A 20,831-nucleotide genomic window follows, 5' to 3' on the forward strand; every position below is an offset into this window, starting at 1 on the left:
CATCTAAGCATCTCCTTTAATTCTTACAGTCTCTTAGTTTAGCAGATCTTGTTACCCTTCTTTTATAAATGAGGGAATTGAAGCTCAGAGAGGGGAACCGACTGGTGCAAGTTCAGATGCCAGTGAGTGGTGGAACCCTGTCAGTCCTTTCCAAAGGCCCACCTCTTCTGTGCCTTCCTAGAAAAGAAGACTGCTGTGTCAAAACGTTAAGTTCATGCTGGAGCGACAAGCAGTGAGAATGCAGAGCGAAGGTGCCCTGGCAGAAAGGGCAGGGGTACAAAATCAAGTTTCATGGAGGAGGTAGGCCTTGCTGGAGAGGCAGGATTTAGACAGATGGTGACCAGGCCACATACCTGTCCAAGGATTCCTTTCAATAGCCTATCAGCAGGTAGGAAAGCTCCAACATCCCATGAGACTTGCTCCTATGCCCCCAGATTGTGTTTTGGGAAGTTAGACAAACTAAATAGGGATCTTGTGTGTCTTGCTCAGGGCTGCCTAGTGCAATGCCTGGCACTTAGCAGACACCCGATGTTGATCTGTTAATGAATAAATGAACGGACCTCACTTTCAGTAGCCTACGTCCTGCATCCTCACTCGCCTAGTGAATGAGGATGCCTGGGCAGTGTGTGATGCTTAGCTCCTCAATCACTGCTCACTGTCCCCAAGCGCTCTGCCTCTGCCTCTGGCAGAGCACGAACCCACCAGTCCTGTGACAAGAGGTCCCCAGCAATTTGGTAATATCTGTTGAAACAAAAAAATGCAGCCATATTCTGACTCAGCAAGTCCACTTGTAGATATGCAAGCAGTGGCATGTACATTGCATGTGGCTATGACCATCCCAGCAAGGCCTGTAAGCAAGAGTGGAATCCCCCACTGGCGGGGCAGGGCGACAGAAAAAAGAACCTTCCTACAATGTATGGAGGTTTATGCACCTTTAAAAAGAAATGAGGCAGAGTGGAGTGTTCTGGCATGAGGTGAATGCCAAGGCACTTTGTTGAATGAAAAAGCAGGGTGCTCAACAGAACAGGTTCCCTTCTGGATAAGCACGATATGCGCATCCGTCCATATGCGCTCTGAGAAAACCTACACAAGGTTAGTGCTTTCCTCAGCGAAGGGGACGCTTTTCACTGTAGACGCCCCTGAAAACAGGAGCGATGGTGGTGGGGGTAGCAGTCATCGCCTAGTGAGCAGCTATCCCGTGTCTGGCAGTTGTGCTCACTTCACACAAATTCTCATTAAAGCTTTACACAATCCCATGACATAGCATAATCTGCTTTTTACAGAAAACTAAGGCACAGAGAGGTTAAACACTATACCAAAGATGATCTTAAAATCGGAGAGAACTGGCTAAGAGCTCAGGTAGCCTGGTCCCCAAACGGATGCTCTTAACACAAAGCATATATAATTTTTCATTAAAAACAAGTCCCTGGGAAATTTCTGGTCGCAAATATAGCCTCATCCACCAGGCCGGATGACTGTGTCAGACGTGGGCTTGACCTCAGAGGCAAGCCGCTGCTCTCACGATGGGGAGACCGAGGCTCGGAGGGGGCGGGAACTCGTCCCGGCCTGGCGCGCAGGGGCCGTGAGCCCCAGAAGCCACGCACGTGGTCGGCGAGCGCGGAGCCGCTTTCCGGCGTCCCTGGAGGGAGCCCAGCTGATGAAAGGCAGCTCCCAGCTCGGCTTCGACGCGGGCCTGGGAGCTGGTTTCCCTCCTGGTCCCGAGGCGAGCCCGGCGGGCGGCTCCTCCCGGTGGGGTGACCGCGCGGGGCCGGCCCGTCCCGGGGGCGGGACCGGGGAGGGCGGCGCGCGGCGCGGTCGGCGGGCGGGGCGCGGGCGGCGGTGCCCGGAGGCCGCGGCGCGGAGGGGCTGCGGCTCCCCCACTTTCCGCGTCCCCGGGCGGCGGCGGCGACGGCGGCGCGGACGGGTGAGTGTGCGCGGGCCCCGGGCGCGCGCCCCTGTGTCTGCGCGCGGCCGCGGGCGGCCGCGAGCCCAGATTTGAGCCGCGCGGGTCCAGCGCTGCGCTGCTGCCTGGGCATCCGCGTTCCGGCCTGGGGTGGGCGCAGCGGGCCGCGTCCGCGTTCTTCCTGCGCCTTAAGGCCCCTTTGCCCAGTGTCGTGGAAGCTGCTCTCGGGCTGCTCCTGTGAGCCGGTGGCGGGGGTACGGTGGGCGTGATTTCGGGGGTGAGAGAGGCACCAGAGGCAGTAGACTCTGGGCAAGGCTTGATTGAGGGCAGAACCTGGAGCAAGACACAGCTTACCCAAGGCCAAGGCCAGATGTGGTGGAACATCCCCTGCCTGACGAGCTCGGTTCCGTTCTGGTTCCATCCCCCAACTGGCTCCTTGACCTTGGATAGTTCACTTTCGTTTCTGGGTCTTAATTTCCTCATATATAAAGTGAAGAGCTTGGGACCATTGTCTCTCAAGGCTTCTCCGCCCCAAAACTTCTGTGACAGACCCTCTATGGCTCCTTCTTGGGACTTCCCAGCTTAACGAAAACAAAACCTGATTTGTGACTGTAGGTCTCCCCTCCTCCCCCAGCACACACATACACACCCCTCAGTGAGGAACACGGGCTCCTGGGGGGCCTGGGCACTCAGTGTCTGAGGAAATGGAGATCTTTGCTCAGTGGGACTTTTAAGATATCTTCCTTGGCAGGGTCTTGCCACCCAGGTAAAAAAGATGGATAACTGGAAGGTCTGGTTAAATGCAGAATCAACAAAGGGAGCTAAGGAAACTGGGGAGTGGATGACCAGTTAGTTGCAGGAACCTCAGGGCTGTGCTCACTTCCTAGCTCTGTCTCCACCCTGGTACCTGTCCCTCCCTTCCTTGTCCCTCTCAGGGATAGTGCAGGGTTGAACAGGATGGCAGTTTAGAACACCCCCTGGGTAACGGGTCAGCACCTGCCCTTGGCTAGTCTTGCCAACTCCCCTCCTGCCCTCTGCAGCCTCCAGGTTGCACGAGGAGCTGTAAGGTAAGAGCAGAGGCAGTCCTGATTGGGCCCATCCTGACCTCTGGTTTGTACCTCTCCCTCCTTGGCTGTCCTCTGACTCCACTTTTGCCAAGCCAGGGGCCTCCTTCCCTGCTCCAAGGAGCCTCCTGAAGAGCTCTTCCCTCACTGCAAGGTGCTGCCAGCTCCCTCTGATGCCTTCTTTAGTCACTATCTGTTTTTTCTCTGAGTTTACCTTTCCCACCAGCTGGTGATACCCAGCAGGGAGGATTGAACAGGGACTTAAGATTTTATTTCTAATTTTATATTCTAGACAGCACAGGGCTTGGCACTAGAAGTTCTTAGGGAGTGTCTGTGGAGTAAAAATAATGATAGCTATATTCCTTTTTGCCCTGTGCTGTTCTTGATTCATTTAGGTATGAACTCTGTAAGCCTCACAACAACCTAGTTATATTATCCCCATTTATGTGTGAAGAAACTGAGTCACTTGCTCCAGGTCGTACACGTGGGAAGTGGCAGGACCGTACAGGGTGCTTTTATCCATGACAGTCAATAGCCTCCAGGTGAATGAGTTCTTCTGACTGGAACTTTGTGGGAGGCGAACTGGGCCAACTAGGGTGCTGGGATTTCTTCCCAAAGACAATGCCCAGTTGTGGGATTTTGCAGCTGACGAACCTTTCACACAATCTGGAGGAGTGTCTGTGCAGCTCCAGCTTGTGTGGGTGGCCCCTCCTGCCTGGAGGAGGGAGAGTGGGTGCCTGAGCCCCACAGGCCTTTCTGACTCTAGTGCAGCTTCTCTGGGCTGCAGGCTCCTAGCTATGATGTCCTTGGGTTCCTTGTCTGGAAAATGGATCTAAGGATTCTGTTTGTCTTGTGGGCCTAGGACATGATCAGATGAGGCAGGAAAGGGCTTCAGTTATTGCCAAGTGCAGGGCAGACATCCTTGGGCTGTTGTTGCTTTCATGCCTCCTGGGGGTACAAGGTAAGAGGAAGGAAGTAAAAGGCAGTATGATTGACTGGCACTCAGTGATGTTTGGACTAGGTCAGGGTAAGATGGTCCCTGCCCTCCCGCAGCTCAGCATCTCAGATACTGACTGGAGTTTGTTGCCAGATTACACCTAGGAAATGCAGTTTGCAGTCTCCCTCCACCTACTCTTCTTTAAGGCAGTTTAAGGAAGAGGCTCAGAGACAGCCAGACCTAAGTCCCACCTGAGGTTCAGGAGCATAGGAATGATGGGCTTGGACTCTGGAGCTGGATGGCCTGGTTCATCTCTTGTCTCCACCGCTTCTATCCAGCCCACCTTGGGCAGGTCATGTCGCATTTTGACCCTCAGTTTTCCTAACTGTGAAATGGGAAAAACCTGTGAGGAAAGGGGCCTTATGGCGAGCAGGATACTGGATGCCATACTTGTATTTCCTTCTGTTATCCGCACAGTAGTTATGGCAGATAGACCTCACTGAACCCATTTTACAGATGAGGACAGCAAGGCTCAGGGAGTTAAGTACCTTGACAGTGTATGTCCCAGAGCATGTGAGGGCTGACTGAGGGTTCAAGTCTAGGTCCTTTGGTGCTAAAATCATTGCTCTTTTCTTAACATTTTGCTGCTTTGTATAAACAGGGCTCCCCATGACGAAGATACCTGCCCTGTGCTCAGTCAGGAAGGGGAATCCCAGACGCCTGGGAGGGGGCCTGGTCAACTCTGAGTTCCCTGAGGGTCACTGGATATGTCTGAGCTGGAGGAGATCCAAGACCAGAGGGAAGTTCTCAGCAGAGGCCTTGGAGGGTTTTAGCTTCTCCTCTCTCCCACTGAGAACGCTCCTCAGCATGAGCAGCAAGACCAAAGTCCGTGGAAAGACTTTGGGTGGCCCTCCCTGGCCTGGTGGTGGCTCTGGCCTTGGAGAGCCAGAGGAGCCCAACCTGCCTGGGACAAGGCCTGAAGTTCTTTCTTGTGATGTTGTTTTCTGAAGGCAAGCGAAGCTCAGCTGGCTGCTCCAGAATGAATCGCAGCTCCAAGAAGGGGAAGTAAAAGTCTTGCCAGCTCTGCCATGGCCTGTGAACCACGGATGGACCCCGGCGGGGCGGCCAGCCCCTTGCCCACCTCCTCCCCTGGCTGGAGCGCCCTGCCTGGGGGGAGCCCTCCTGGCTGGGGGCAAGGTAGGGTCATGAACCTTGATTCCTCCCCACTCTCCTCCCCCTGAGGATGCTGAGCTGGACTTATGAAGTATGATTGAGGGGGAGGGAGTTCAGGGGCACAGAAGTACCTTTAGATAAGGGTGGGCATTTGGGGATAAGATTCTAGGCCAGTTTCTGTCATTTCTACCTATTTTGTCCGTCACCAGCTCCTTAGATCACCTTCTGCTTGGATCCTTGCTATCGCTTCTCAGGACCTTTCCTCCTTGCCACTTCCATTTATTCTCTACACGGGGCATCCCAGAGAGAGCTTTTGAAAATGCACAACCAACCCTGTCACTTTCTGCTTGAGTGTTTCCCACTGGGCTTAACGTGAAGATCTGTCTTTACTACCTTGCAAGATCTGCCTTAATGGCTACCTGCTGCTCCTGTTCTCTATTCCTGCCCTGCCTCAGGACCTTTGCACCTGCTGTCCCTCCTGCATATTATGCCCTTTCCTTGCCTCCTTTCCCCTACTTAATATCCATTCATCCTCCAGAGCTTAGTTCAGATATCCCTTACATGAGGAATCCTCTTCTGATGGCCCAGCCTAAGTCAGGACCCTTTGATGTATTCCAGGTTCTCCCCATAGCACTTATCATAGTCTGTAATTAAATAATTACCTGTGTAATAAAGTGTTGAATGTCCAGCTTCCTCACTAGAATATAAGTTCCCAGAGGACAGGGGCTCTGTGTTGCTTTGTTCATCCCTGTGGCTACAGTACTCAGCATATAGCTTTGCCCATAGGAGGTGCTCAGTATGTATTTTGTTGAATGAATGAATGAATGAATGAATGAATGAATGAATGGAGTGTCTGGGTATAGGCAAGGGGAGTTGGAATTTTGCATTGTGGCTGGTTACTTAGATGATTTGAAACTTAAAAACAAGGGTTCCTTTTATGACTACTATTATTAGGAAAGCAGTACACACATACATGCTCCAGTAGAATGAAATGGAATGGAATAATTTGCCTTCAGCTCTTTGAAGACATTGCTCCACTGGTTTTTGGCAAGCCAGTTCTTGCTCCTTTATAGGAAATTGCTTCCTATACACACACATACACACACAGGCTTCGTTAGTAGCTTTTCAGATCCTTTTTCTTAGTCTAGGTTTAAAAGCAAGTGTTTCTAAGTGGAGGACTTGCAGTTTTCATTTTAAGGAACTTCAAGGAGAGAGATTTAATTTTAAGGAGAGAGATTATTGCCAAGAATCCAGGAATTCATGGTTCGAAAGGCAAACAGAAGCACCATGAAAAGTCTTTGTGTCACTTGGGCAGACACTTTCCTCACAATACAGAGAGCCAGAGCAGTTCCCAGTCTCCGTGCCCGGGACCCAGATGAACTTGGGTTTTCCATAGTGTGCTGTGGAGTGAAGGGCTAGGTAGAGGCCCCTATGGCACGACTGCCTGCATTTTGTGAGCTACCCTTTCTCCTCGCTTCTTCTCTTTCTTACTTTCATTTCCCCTGGTAACACCGGGCAAGCTGGTTCTCCTTTCACAGGCTCTGTTTCCTTCCCCATCATAGTGGTTTTCCAGCTTCTAGGGTCTTGGAGGATTAAGCGGAATCACGATGTGATGCCTTAGCCTCGGCCTGGTGCATGGTGAGGCTCAGTCCCCGGAAGCTATCCTTATTTTATTTTTTGTTCTGTTTTATTTCTGCCTTTATCTTCTTTTTGTCTAAGTTTACTCTTTTGCTTATTTTTAAGTCTAATTTTGTAACTTTGGCTTTTCATCTTTTATTTTTATGAAGCCACCCTCAATTCTCTCTGGAACAGGTGTGGGAAGATAAAAACCAATACAACTAAACTGGTGTGGCTTTATTGTAACTTACGAGCTCTGACAACCTGGCTTTTAAATTATGGCAACAATAGTGGCCGATTATTCAGGCCCATTTTGCACCAAGTGCTTTATTTCCATCATCTTAATTATTTGCAAACCCCTCTGCAGTGGATATGATCATCCTCTAAGTGGATGGCCAGGGTTAAACTGCTTCTTCAGTGTTGCTCTGTTAGTGAGAGGCTGAGTTACAACTTGAACCCCAAACTACTCTAGCTTGTGCTTTCCCCACCTCATTTATATATCAAACATTTATTTAATGCCTGCTGTATATCAGGCACTGAATCCAGCTCAGGGGATTCAATGATGGGCAAAACCAATGTGGGAGTATATAGTCTGATGAGGACAATGGACTTTAATCAAGTAATTACATACAAGAGTAACCAAATAATTGCATGCATATGTACTCATCCTTGATAAGCGTAAAGAGAAGAGCAGGTAGTTATGGGCAGGTTTATCAGACAGATTTGATCTGTTAAGTGTTCCGAGTGTTGCGGAAGACTCCCTGGGAAAGGGATTGATGAGCTGGAACACCAATGATAATTAGGATCAGACGGGTGACTCTAGGTGGATGTGTTCCAAGGAGAGAGCAGGGAGAGCATGTGCAAAGGCCCTGGGGTGGGAGAGAACACGACATGTCAAGAAACAAAGGAGGCTGGGGTGACAAGACATAGAATGAGGCTGAGCACTGAGGGTGAGTTTGGCAGGAAGCTCTTTCTTCTAAGAGCTGGGGGAGTGTAGTAAGGAGGTTGGTTTTGTTAGAGCACCAGGAAGCTATTGAAAGTTTTACTCAGAGGATTGCTATCATCTGATTTGCCGCTCTGGCCGCTGTGTAGAGAATGCACTGTAGGAGGAACAGCAGGTTGGAGAAGCCAGTTAGAAGACTACTGCAAGGTACAGAGAGAGGTGAACATAGCCTGGCCTAGGGTTGTGGTGAAGGTGCCAAGAGATGCATGGAGCTGGGAGAGATTTTGTTGGCCCAGTTGGCAGGGCCCAGGGATGGACTAGGGGACAGGGTGGAAGAGTGTTTGGGGAGGCCAGGAATTCCCAGGAAGGTAGAGTTGGTCATTTTGCTTTAAGACTCAAGTATTGCCCAGAGCTGGGCTCTGGGCCAGCAGATAAGATATTTATGGTTTTATCCCATCAGTCCTGCCTTATTTTCTAAGCTACAAAATATGGGCTGAAATATCCAGCCATCCAGCCTTGCTCGCTGAACCCTGGGATCCTAGAATCTCAGGGCTGGGACTCCCCCCAGCAGCTGCCCTGTCTGCTGACTGGTGGCTCCCAGGGCCTCATACGTGATGGGAGGAGATCTTGGTTCTTTTGTCCAGAGTTTCTCTACTCAGAATGGAAGTAGGTTTGGCTTCCTTCTGGGCCCAAGGGAATTTCACTCCAGCTGGCCTCACCCAGTCTCCTGGTCTGCTTCATTGCAACCCTGCGGGGCAAGAGTTTTGATAGCTGTTGAGCCTGAGTTGATGTGTGTTTTTTGAGGTCTGACTTTACTCATATTTATGCTTTTAAAATGTTGAGTCAGTGCAGATAGACTAGGGAGGGCTTACCAGTAAGTCAGCATATTAGTTGTCTGTGGCATCTGTAACAAATTACCGTAAAATAGTGGCTTAGAAAATGCAAATTCTCTTACCATTCTGGTTTGAAGTCTGACACTGGCTACACTGAGCTCAAATCTCAAGGTCAGCAGGGCTGCATTCTTTCAGGAAGCTCCAGGGGAGAATCTGTTTCCCTTTCTTATTCCAGCTTTAAAGGCTGCTCACATTTCTTGGCTCATGAAGTCTTCCTCCATTTTTTAAAGCCAGCAATGCTCCGTCTCTCTGCACTTCTTCCACAGTCACATCCCTCCTGACTCTTCTGCTGCCTCCCCCTTCCACTTTTAAGGATCTTTGTAATTGCAGTGGGCCCACCCACATAATCTTGGTTAATCTCACTATTTCAGGCCAGCTGATAGAGCACTCTTAAGCTCATCTGTAGCCTTACCCCCTTTGCCACCTAAGGTGCGTATTCCCAGGTTCTGGGGATTAGAGTGGGGACATCCTTGGGGGTTCTCTGGTCTGCCTACCACAATTGTTCTCTCTTCCTTGGACTCTGAACCCACTGGGAATGTAAGTTGTTTGGTTGAGCTTCCTTTGCAGTGCTAAAAGAAATGTCTGCTTGCTCATCTCCTCAATGTAGTCAGTTGTTCAGTCTCTGTTTAAATATCCCTTGTGATGGGGAGCTCACTACCTTCCAGTCTGTGTGTGGACAGCTCACATTCTTGGGAAGTTCTTCCTTTTATGGTCTCAAATAGTGTCCTAATAGCCTCCGCCTTCTGGCCTCAGTTCTGCCCCCTGAAGCTTTTGGGTCAAGTCCAGCCCTTTTTCCATGGGTTTGAAGATGGCAAGTCCCTCCTTGCCATGAGACTGTTCTCAAGGCCAGAGGAGGTGACGCCATCAAGCTCAGGGCTCATCCAAAGTACTTATCGCTCTGGCAGATGAAGCTTCTGGTCTGCTTTCAGAGCTTCGCAACGGCCAGGTCCTCACAGTTCTCCGGATCGACAATACCTGCGCACCCATCTCCTTCGACCTGGGAGCCGCGGAAGAGCAACTGCAGACCTGGGGCATTCAGGTGAGTGTTGATTTTATTGAGTCCTTGCTACTTTTTCTTCCATCCATCCATCCACCTGTCTGTCCATCTATCTATCCTATCATCCAGTGAGGCACAAAATATTTATTAAGCACTTACCCTGTGCTCGATGTGGTAGGGGTCATAAGGAAGATGTCCTCCCCTTCCAGTTAACTCACGTAACAGATGTGTGTTTTGGGCACCTGTGCTGGGCACTTCGCTGGGCGCTGGGCACTACAGAGGTGACTGGGTCCCAGTGCCCGTGCTCACCCTGCTCGCACAGCCCCGTGGGCGACGTGGACGTGCATCGGGTAAATCAGGACAGTGTGGTGTAAATGCTGCAGCAGAGGGCTGCACAAGGCGTTGAAGACGTTCACAGGAGCAAATGATAAACTCGCCCAGGGAAGTAGTGGTTGTGAAAGTGTCGACTGTAAAAGTGAAATAGCCATTTATTTTACCAGCAAATGGGTTCATTCGGGAATAGTAGAAAATTGCAATTTGGGACAGGCATGCTATAGTAAAAATTGGGCAGGTCCAGAGAAGCAAAGGAGAGGAACATTGTTTTATAGAGGTAAAGGGAAGTTGAGAAGGGCTCTTATAAACAAAGAGTCTGCAGAGGGAAACTAGGGGTCCGAAGTGTAGTAGCTTTTCATTGGCTGAGTTGTGACAGTCTCTCGTTGGCTGGGCTGTTGCCAGGCAAGGAGAAAATCCTCCTTCCTCCCACTGAGTTAGTAAGGTAGTAACCTCTTTCCTGTTGGAGGTGCAAGGTAATTCTCTTCCTGTTTGGAGTCTGCAGATGGCAGAGTGGTAGGGCATGAGTGTGCCTCCTTCTGGCCTTCTCAACTCCAATTTAAATATCATTTTCTTTATTCATGTTCACAGAAGCTTTACAGAAGAGCAGATGCTTGATCTGGGCTCTTGAAGGAAACATAGGAGTTTGCTGGGTGGACAGGAGGAAAGGCATTTTAGGAGAAGGAACTGCTTCTGCAAAGGGAAGAGTACATGAATTCATTAGATAATAATGCAGTCCCTTCAAGCACAGTGACTGGAGGCACAGGCTTCACAGATTCATAGATCTGGATGCAGATCCAGCTCTGCTCCTCACTGCCTGGGAGACTTTAAGCAGGTGGCTTAACCTCTCTGAGCCACAGTCTCATCATCTGTAAAACAAGGGCAATGTTAATACCTACAACATAGGGGGTTTGTGCAGATTAAGGGGAATAGTGCTCAAGGAACACTTGCACTGGCTCTAGCACATGGTAGATGTTCAATAAATTGTAGCTATTGCTATTAAGTTTCCACTGATGTGGTTCTCTCTTCCCAGAGCCCCCAGCATGATTAGGCCTTCCTCTTCACTGCCCAGGGGAGATAAATTATGGATGGGGAAGATGCACTGCTGATTTTACCGTGAAGATTTGAGAGTTTATTTCTTTAAAACTGAATTGCATTATGATTTAAAACAACATTTTGTCACCACTAAAGGGAAACTTTCCAAGTTGACGGTACTAACCCCGCATAAGCACAACAGCTGGTTTTTCTTCCCACGATTCCTTCCAGCCTTTGTACAAAAGAACATTTTCCTTAAACAGCTGTCTTCAGATGGGGTTTTCTTAGCTGTTGAACAGTTTACACATTGTTCTATCGTGTTCCTGAATATCATCTTTAATGATCAAATTCTGCATTCTTAAGCAGTGCATTCTTGTAGGACCTTTACGCCCTATGACATTTTTGTTTTGGCAAGAAGATGCGAGTTTTCAGTTTGAACTGTATTAATAATTATTGACATTGCAGTTTTGATATCAAGTGTTCAGTATGGAATAGGCATTGGGCCTGTATACTATACGCTTAGATAGACATCTCTAAGTAAGAGAACAGAGGCCCCCAAAGATGTCCAGGTAACATGTATACACCATATTATACATATACTTACTGTATAATACGTATGTAAATATTGTTTACATGGGGGGGTAGGTATAGCTCAGTGGTAGAGTGCGTGCTTAGCATGCACAAGGTCCTGGGTTTAATCCCCAGTACCTCCATTAAAAAGTAAAATTAAAGAATATGGTATATATGTTATCTTGTTTAATATGCACACCACTTCTACAAGGTATACTCTTGTCATCCTCATTTTACAGAGGAGGAAACTGAGGCTCAGAGAAGTGAGTTTCCTTGCTCCAGGTCACATAGCACGTGAGGGGCAGGACCAACGTTTGGACGCAAGGCTGGCCAACTCCAAGGCCTGTACCTTAACCTTTAGGCTATCCTGGTTCTGCTGTGAGGTGACCCCTCTCCTGGATGTCCTCCTGGATCTCGAGCTGTCCCAGCTCCCCAGTGATGCCCGTCCTTCTCTGAGGCCGGAGCTGCACCCTGTGATTGCTGTTCGGTGGTTTGAGCTCCTCATTCTGCCTTCTGGGGCAGCCTGGAAAGTGCCTCATCCCCCTTTCATGTGATAGCCGCGTGAACTGGAAACGCCGTGCTTGCTGGAGGGAAGGAGGCGGGCAGTGGTTCTCCGTGGCTCATGAGTCTCTTTCCCTCGGGTGGCCAAGCAGGTCCCGGCTGACCAGTACAGGAGCCTGGCCGAGAGCGCCCTCTTGGAGCCCCAAGTGAGAAGATACATCATCTACAACTCACGGCCCATGCGGCTGGCCTTTGCTGTGGTAAGGAGGGAGGAGGCGCTGCTGAATTCGGCGTCCTGTCCTGGAGCTTGTTGCTGCAGGGAATGGGTTTGGGGGCTAGTGGCCTGGCTGCCTGGGAGACAGTAGTACACATGGACCTGGGTTTGGTGTAAGGGGAGGTTCATGGGGGAGAGTTGTGACCAGGTTCCCACGTAAAAGACGGGAGGCAGGATTTGCTAGGGGCAGAGCTGGGGATTGGGAATCTGCAGACCTACCACTGAGGCTCTGGACTCAGTGTCTGGCTTTGTCAAGAGTTTTCTCCTCTCTGGGATTTAGTTTCCCCATCTGTTCAACAGATTGGTCCACTTCAGCTCTAATCGTGTGTGTGTACACACATAAGTACATATACATATAAACACACACACACACACACACACACACACATACATACATACATACATATATACGGCCCAGCCAGTATTTGAACCCAAGCCTTCTGGTTTCAGTATCTGTGCTCCTAACCGCTGTATGTATAAATGGTCAAACAGCATTCCTGACTTCCACGTCCTGCTTCTAGGGAGGGGAAGGGATGGCAACTGGCATTTATTAATTTCCTGAGACGTACTAGGCTGTTGTATATGTTATCTCATTAACCCTTATAACCTTATACGCTGTGAAGTAGATACTATTACCCCCATTTTACAGATGAGGAAACTGAGGCGCAGAGAATTGTTGTAACTTGTCCAAAGCCACCTAGCTGTTGAAGGGTCATTGTTGGCTTCTGACTCAAACTGATCTCACTCCCAAGCCCCATGCCCATTTCTGTTTTATTTGAAATCAGAGTAAGCAAGGATTGAGAGTAGCTATTCTAACCCCTTGCCTCTACCTTTGCTTATGAACAAGGAACAAGGGCTCATTCTCACAGACCTCCTTCCACCCCACATCAGTCTCTGGCCCTGAGAGCTCTCTGAACTCAAGGAGGGTGTCCCTTAGAGCAGAGCTGCTTCATTTGAGGACTGGTATTCCTGACCGTGCCCTCTCTCCGTCTTCTTGCAGGTGTTCTATGTGGTGGTGTGGGCCAACATCTACTCCACCAGCCAGATGTTTGCCCTGGGGAACCACTGGGTGGGCGTGCTGCTCGTGACCCTGGCCGCGGTCAGCCTGACCCTGACCCTCGTGCTCATCTTCGAGAGACACCAGAGGAAGGTAAGATGTCCGGGAACCCCAGCCATGCTCCTTCCAGAAAGGCTGTGCAGGCAGGAGAACCCTAAGGCAGTCAGTTCTCTTTTATCTGCTTCAAAGCATTTCTCCAACCATGGAAATTCATGCTGGCCCATGTGCCCAGTGACTAAAAGAAATCAAATCACATGTGTGATTAAATCCTCTCTGTTTTCCCTGTCTAATCCCTGTGGATTGTTTTTTTGGAAGCAAGCCTTGTTTTGAGAGCGTCTGGGAGCGGGGAGGATGGCACCGATAGCCAGTATTCCTATGGCCACTGAACCCTTTCACGTACCTCCTCCTGCTGGATACTTGTGACAGCCCCATGAGCAAGAGCAAGGAGGGGGTTCCTGAGCCCACCTCACAGCACAGAGTACCAGGGGAGGGGTGGCTGGACTCTGACCTGGTGCTCTGTTGACAACTGTATCTCATCTAACCCCAGTAACCCTAACCTTTGAGGCAGAAGAGTGGGTGCCAGGGAGTTTAGGTAACTTGTCCCAATCCCACTGTGAGTGGCAGAATCGGGGTTCAGAGCCTGACCCCTCTGATTCCCAATCTCAGTCACAAAGGAGGTCGACACCTCCTGACTTACTGTGTGGTTTGCTAATTGTCTTCTGTTTTTCACCATCTGTCTTTTGTTACTGTTGAGCGCTCCATATATGGTAGGTTATCTCTTAAATGTTTATGTACCTTAACTCATTAAGCCCCCAGTGATTGTCTGGGTAGAGTCTTACATTCATTTCACAGTTGAGGAAGCTGAGGCTCTGAGAGGCCCAGGGAGTAGTCCAGGGTCATGCTGCTAGTAAATGGCAGAGCTGGAATTCAAGGCCAGGTGCTCAGATTCCAATTCCATGTTCACAGTCAATACCCAACTATATATTGGTATTCTGTGGCTGCTATAACAGATTACCATAAATGTAGTGGCCTAAAGCAACACAAATGCATTATCGTACAGTTCGGTAGTTTAAAAGCTTGACACGCAGGGCTGCCTCCTTTCTGGAGCCTCTAGGGGAGACTCTGTTTCCTTGTCTTTTCTAGCTCCTGGCGGCCACCTGGATTCCTTGGCTTGTGGCTGCCTCCTTCATCTTCAAAGCCAGCAGTGGTGGGTTGTGTCCTTCTCACATCCTTGATTCTGAGTTGTATACTGGAAAAAAAAGAGCACAATCTAAAAGTTTAGATTACATTTTTTTTTCAGAGGGCATTTGTGAGGTCTTAAACCCAGGAGGCAGCGTCTCAGAACTCTCTGAGAGACTGCGCCAAAGAGGCAGAGGAGGAGTCAGCATATGTAGTACGCAAACAAAGACCACATCAAAAGATTACTGTTAGTTAAAGAAAATCAGATATCTCAAGTTAAGGAATTTAGTGCTTTTCTATGTATGGGAAGGTACAGAAGTCTGTGCTCCTTGAAATCATTTCTTTGATGTGCACCTAGGTACCCAGGGCCAGTGTCCTGTTCTCTTCCGTCCTGAGTTCCCTCAGGCGCACTGTTGGGGGTGGTGGCAGAGGCTGAGCTGCCTGCTTGTCTCCATCCTGCGTTCTCCATCAGCTGGTGACTTGACGGCTGCAGCGTCCTTTGTTTACCGAGATGGCAGGCAGTACTTTTCATTCACAGAGTCTTCTGCCTCCCTCTTCCACTTTTAAGGCCCCTTGTGATTACATCGGGCCATTCGGATAGTCTGGGACAGTCTTCCTATTTTAAGGCTAACTAATCAGCAACATTCATTCCATCTACAACCTTAATTCCTCTGTGCTGTGTAACATAAATTCACAGGTTCCAGGGAGTAGGATTTGGGTATCCTTGGGGGCTCTTATTCTGCCTACCACCCCTCCACTGTCTTTCCAGCTGCTTAGGAAACTCCCTGAGCACCTGGCACCGAGCTGGACTTGGAGATCTTTAGCAAACACTCTGCTCTTTCCTGATTCAGGAGGGGAGGGCTGGATGTTGGAAAATGTGGTCAGGGTTTGGGGTATGAATTCCATTGAGTGCCTGTGCTTGCATCTGAAAGGATCTTTGTTGGGCTTTGTGATGAGGCTGACAAACTAATGCTGCCCTTGGGCTCTTTTGAAGCTTTCATGACCCTTGTGTTTGGCCTATAAAAAATAAATCGAGCTGGCTGCTTCTGCAGCAGGAAAGTTCTCTTGGGGAGGGGGAAAAGGCAAAGTGTTCTGCTTTATCAGGCGCAAGCAAAATGTCTGGCACCTGCCAGGTGCATCAAGGATGCAGTCCAGGGAATGCCTGCTGTGGCTCCCTGCCTCCTTCCTCCCTTTCTTCCTTACTCAACTGGTATTTATGAAGGCCAAGCAAGTACCAGGTCATGTGCTAGGTGCAGAAGTGAGCAGGACCTGTGTTTTTATTCATAGGTGCAGCACAAAGGCCCCAGGTACATCTTGGCCCTTCTGTGATTGCTGCTCATTCAGGGAGCCCCTCCAGAGTTCTTTTCTTTCTAATAATGACTGCCATGTAATGAGCATTTATCATGCACTGTGTTTGGGACCTGATTTCTTTGCCCAACCACAACCTGACAAGGAGACAGGATACCTCTACCATTTGCTAGCTCTGCAACCTGGGGTGATTTATTACTTAACCTCTCAGAGCCTTAGTTTTCTCATTTGTAAAATGGGAAGGTAATTGTAGCTCCTTCATAGGATCGTTGGGAGAATTAAATGACTTAATACATGATGTTCTTATAATCCTATCTGGTATTACGTAAATGCTCACTAAGTATTAACTGTTATGATTATTTACTCTTCACCAGTGGGGAAACTGGTGCTCAGAGAAGTTAAGTAACTAGTCTGTGGTCACACAACCTGGCTCAGGTCTTCCTCTGGGCCTCAGCTCAATGACTTCTCTCTCCTCAGATCCCTTATCACTCAGGACCATGCAGATCCCCCTTCCTGACCATTGTCATTTTTACTGTCTGTGTCCTAACTACATCACAGAGCATCCTTGAGAGCCTCAGCATTTTGTACCTTGTTTTCCCCTTATTTGGGGCATTATTAGCCTTTCTCAAGGTCGGAAGAGATATGAAGGCAGGCAAGACCCTGCCCTGTGTTCCCTACAGAGTGAAAAATATCACTAGGATTTAGGATGGGAAATTCCTAAAAACATTTGTTTATAGCTAACATGGTTTAGTGGAAAACATGGTATTTTCAGTTCAATGTCATCGTCATAATGATGTTATTAGGTGCCATATGTTGAGTATTCATTCTTCCAAGTGTCCTACATGGATTAACTCATTTCACCCTTGTTATAGCCATTGCTATTAGGGGATGTTAACTCTAATTTGGAGATGACGGTTTGGAGGCAGAGAGATGCTGAGTCATTTGCTCAAGGTTATACAGATGGTTAGGGATGCAGTCAGGACTTGAACTCCTGGTGATAGGAGTTTCTGAAAGGATAACCACCGTTACTAAAGTTCTAGGCAAAACAAAATGTAATCACCCCTTGATTTTCATAATATAGGCAGACCTTGGAGATACTGTGGGCTTGTTTCCAGACCACCACCATAAAATGAGTATTGCAATCAAACAAGTCACACACATTTTTTGGTTTCCCAGTGCATTTAAAAGTTATGTTTACACTACATTGTAGTCCATTAAAGGCACAATAGCTCTATGTCTGAAAAAGCAATGTACGTACCTTAATTTAAAAATAATGCTGTTGGGAAAATGGTGTCAATAGAATTGCTTGACTCAGGGCTGCCACAAACCTTTAACTTGTAAAAAAACTGCAGTATCTGTGAAGCATGATAAAGCAAAGTGCAATAAAACAAGGTATGCCTGTAGTGACATGGCTGGAAAATTCAGTGTATTTAAAAACCCATCCAAAAAACACTTTAGGTTTATATGTAAAATGGAGTTTTGGTGGCCAGTCAGAAAACTATAAGTGTTTTTCACATGCATTCATGCCCCGTGGGGCATTTGGGGTTCAAGTAGGCTGAGGGACAGTTCTTCTGGGTGTAGGATTGTCTCTCATGGGACATGGCCTTCAGTGGAAGGCATGCATTTAGCATCCCTGGTCCTGGTCCCTAAGTGCCAGCGTTGCCCCTTCCATCCCTGTGATAACTGGGATGGGCCATCCCACACTTCCAAAAGCTCCTGACTGGGGTCCTGCCCCTTTTGGGAACCATTGTCCTGGATGAGGCTACCTCTAGTCCTGGTGGGTTTTTTCAGAACTTTGGGTCGTGTCACCCTTCCTCTCCTCCCCTCTCCCCCGGTCTGCTTAGCACCTACTTTTTCGACTAAATCCTTGGCGTCGATTGGTTCTGGTGGGAAAAGAAGGAGATGGATTTCCAGAGCCCCCCTCCCCCCGAGGACCAGGCACTGGGCTAGGCACTTAGAAAGTAGGTGCATTGTTTCCACAAGAGATGCTGTCCAGCCCCCTTCTCCCACGGCGTGTGTTGCACCCGACTGTGTCCCAGGCACTGGGTCCACACAAACAATGTCAGTTAATCCCACCACATTCCTAAGGGCTGGGGACTCTATTTTTATTCTACAGCTGAAGAAAACAAAACACAGAGAAGGGACACACTTGTCCAGGGCCACACTGCCAGGAAGTGGCAGAGCTGGACTTCACCCCGGGGCTCTCTGACACTGTTGAATTTACTGTCCCAACAACCCCACAGTCTTACAGGGGAGATAATGGATGTGTCTTGAAGACAAGGATTGTTCTGTGGGGTTCACGGGTGGGGCAGTGTGGTTACTGCCTGGGCCCAAGGGCTCCCTGGCAGCGTGGGGGTCAGGCCACAGGGCTGATGTTTGTCTTACAGGCCAACACCAACACGGACTTAAGGCTGGCGGCTGCCAATGGAGCCCTCCTGAGGCACCGGGTGCTGCTGGGGGTGACGGACACAGTGGAAGGCTGCCAGAGTGTGATTCAGGTACTCTGTCTCAGAGTAACCTCTCCTGGGGGCCCACTTTTGGGCTGGGCTCTCCCAGTCTGTGCAGGGTCTCCTGGAGTCTGCTAATGGAGATGGTGTCGGCAGCCCTTCCTTCTTCCCTGGCTCCAGTGTTCCTTTCTGGAGACTCCTCTCTGGATGGTAACCAGCAGCCTGAAACCTCCACGAGGCAGGGCTGGAAGGGAGCTCAAAGACCGACCAAGGCACATTCCTCATTCAACATTCGTTCAGCAAAGGGATGAGGCCTCTTCTGTTTCCATCCCTCAGTGCCCAGACGAGGTCCCCTAGAGAGGCAGGTCAGACCCTGAATGCCTTGTTCTCCTGGCTTGGTCATTTTCTTGGCCCCAGGGCAGTGGAGAGTTCTTGAGTGACTAGCAGAAGGTCACACAGTGGGTCTGGGACACAGCTGGGCTAGATGAGGTCCGGGTCTCCTGATCCTGGCTGGGCTTTGTTGGGGGGATCAGTAGATCTCCTCAGCACCACGACTGCATTCTCACCTGGTGGGACCCCAGGGCTGGGAGTACAGTTGGGCGCTGGGAGGAAGCCCATTGGGCACATGATCTGTTCACTCCACAAGTATTTACTGGGCACCTACTATGTGCCAGGCACTGTTCTAGGTACTGAGGCTGCAGCAGAGAACAGACATGCCCAGACCCCTGAGTTTTTGGAGCTCACCTGAGAAGTGTAGGGCGTAAAGGGGTCTTGCTTGGCATGAGGAGTGAATTAAATGGCATCACAAGAATACTGGCAGTTCAGGTGTGATGTCATAGGCTGGGGGCTCCCTGAATCTGGGGGTCCTTACAGCCTCATTTATCTCTACCAGCCACACAAAGGAGATCTCGTCATGTAGGGGGCCTCTGGGAGAGGGCAGAATGGTGTGGATGAATCTGGTGGTCCCTGGAAGGACGAGCCTCTGGTGAGGAGGTGGGAGGTGAAGTTGGTCTCAGGGATGGAGAGTTCGGGGTCCAGTGGGCTTTGGCCTCAGTGGTCACGCCTGCTTCTCTCCGCAGCTCTGGTTTGTCTACTTCGACCTGGAGACCTGTGTGCAGTTTTTGTCCGATCACATTCGAGAAATGAAGACAAGCCAAGAGGTAAAATACCTTAAGTGGAAAACAAAACAAAAAAATAAATGGGGAGGCTAAACTTCAGTGTTGGAAAAGTGTCTGAGGAAAAGTTACTTGACAGGAAGAATACCTCTGTGGAGTCATGGTGGTTTTTGCCTGGGGAACTGTGGCTGTTTTTCCCTTCTTAACTAATCACATGTTCCACATTTTCTATAGTGAGCATACATTTTATTTATAATAATAATACGTGATAATTAATTTTACTTATAACAATTAATAATAATAATAAAGATCTTGGCAGAGGAAATTACCAAATATTTAGATGACTTTCACTTGTTCAAAATCTCGAACATTTTGAAGAACAGGGAGACTTTGCTCTGATTCCACAGGCTCTGAGAAGTCACGGAGCCGGTTGTTGATGCCAGGTTTGGAGCTCAGCCCTCCTGTCCTCGCACCCTGTGCTGCTTCCCTGGGATGCATTTCCTGGGCTATAGTTGGTCCTGAAGTCAGGATTGTGGCTTAGCCCTGATCCAGGCCCGTGAGTTCCGGTGTGGCTTTGGGCAAAGCCTTTGAGCTCTAGCTTGCTCATCTGCAACATACAAATAAAGTTTCCCACATCCCAGATTGCTTTTAGATGCAGATGAGAGCATGGGAGAAAAAGTGTTTTCAGAGCAATTAAAGACCAGTGGGAGAGGGTATAGCTCAAATGGTAGAGTGTATGCTTAGCATGCACAAAGTCCTGAGTTCAATCCCCAGCACCTCCATTAAAAAATAATACTAATAAATAAATAAACCTAATTATCTCCCTCACCCTCACCCCCACATGCACAAAAAAACCCAAAAGGATTAAAGACCAGACTTTTGCAGGGAGTTATCTGATCTCTGCAGAGTGGCTCAGCTCTGCATTCTCCTGAGGTCAGCGTCTGCGCCTGTAGATGGTCCATCTGTCCTCGGTGGGTCGGCAGCTCAGGGGCCCTCTGTCTCCTACATGCACCCCACTCAGAACACCACCAGGTCCCTCTGTGTTCCCTTCGCAGTCCTTGCTGAGAAGCCGATTGAGCCAGCTGTGTGTTGTCATGGAGACCGGGGTGAGCCCCGTGGTGGCTGAGGGGCCGGAGAACCTGCTGGAGGAAGCGCCTCTCCTGCCCAGCAGCCCTCATCCCACAGAGAGACCACTCATGCAGACCGAGCTTCGCCAGCTCGTCCCTGAGGCCGAGCCCGAGGTAACAGGCGCCGGGGCCAGTCAGGGCCTCCCTCCGTCACGGGGTGTTTGCATACAGTCCTTGTGGGACCTCAGGTTCTAGATTCCTGAAGACATGGCTTTACTTTAGTGGTAGGGACCATTCACATCTTCTGGCCTACCAATTTTCAATATTTTTTCCCCATCACCCTAGCACTTTAAAAAAATAGCTTAGTGGAATCATTTTCTACTTATTGGGTCTTCCCCCATTTAAAAAACATCTTTGTGTT

At 49.2% G+C, this 20,831-nt stretch overlaps 1 protein-coding gene across 6 annotated transcripts in view; it reads left to right on the forward strand.

The window, feature by feature from the left end:
• The window catches only part of TMEM268 (transmembrane protein 268), a 34,632-nt gene that overhangs the window by 8,347 nt on the left and 5,454 nt on the right, over positions 1-20,831 (forward strand). For 3 of the 6 annotated variants that reach the window (XM_064490454.1, XM_064490455.1, XM_064490453.1), the window contains 7 exons: positions 4,915-5,101; positions 9,436-9,569; positions 12,116-12,223; positions 13,238-13,387; positions 18,169-18,279; positions 19,308-19,388; positions 20,399-20,584. In XM_064490454.1, coding sequence (XP_064346524.1) covers positions 4,993-5,101; positions 9,436-9,569; positions 12,116-12,223; positions 13,238-13,387; positions 18,169-18,279; positions 19,308-19,388; positions 20,399-20,584 — 879 coding nt within the window. In that variant the 5' untranslated portion in view covers positions 4,915-4,992. Of the gene's footprint in view, positions 1-1,823; positions 1,925-2,085; positions 5,102-9,435; positions 9,570-12,115; positions 12,224-13,237; positions 13,388-18,168; positions 18,280-19,307; positions 19,389-20,398; positions 20,585-20,831 lie in introns of those variants that run through there. The other 3 variants (XM_031450287.2, XM_031450289.2, XM_064490452.1) reach the window with 3 other exon arrangements.

This window comes from Camelus dromedarius, chromosome 10 (genome assembly GCF_036321535.1).
Source record: "Camelus dromedarius isolate mCamDro1 chromosome 10, mCamDro1.pat, whole genome shotgun sequence".
Classification (NCBI taxonomy): Eukaryota; Metazoa; Chordata; class Mammalia; order Artiodactyla; family Camelidae; genus Camelus; species Camelus dromedarius.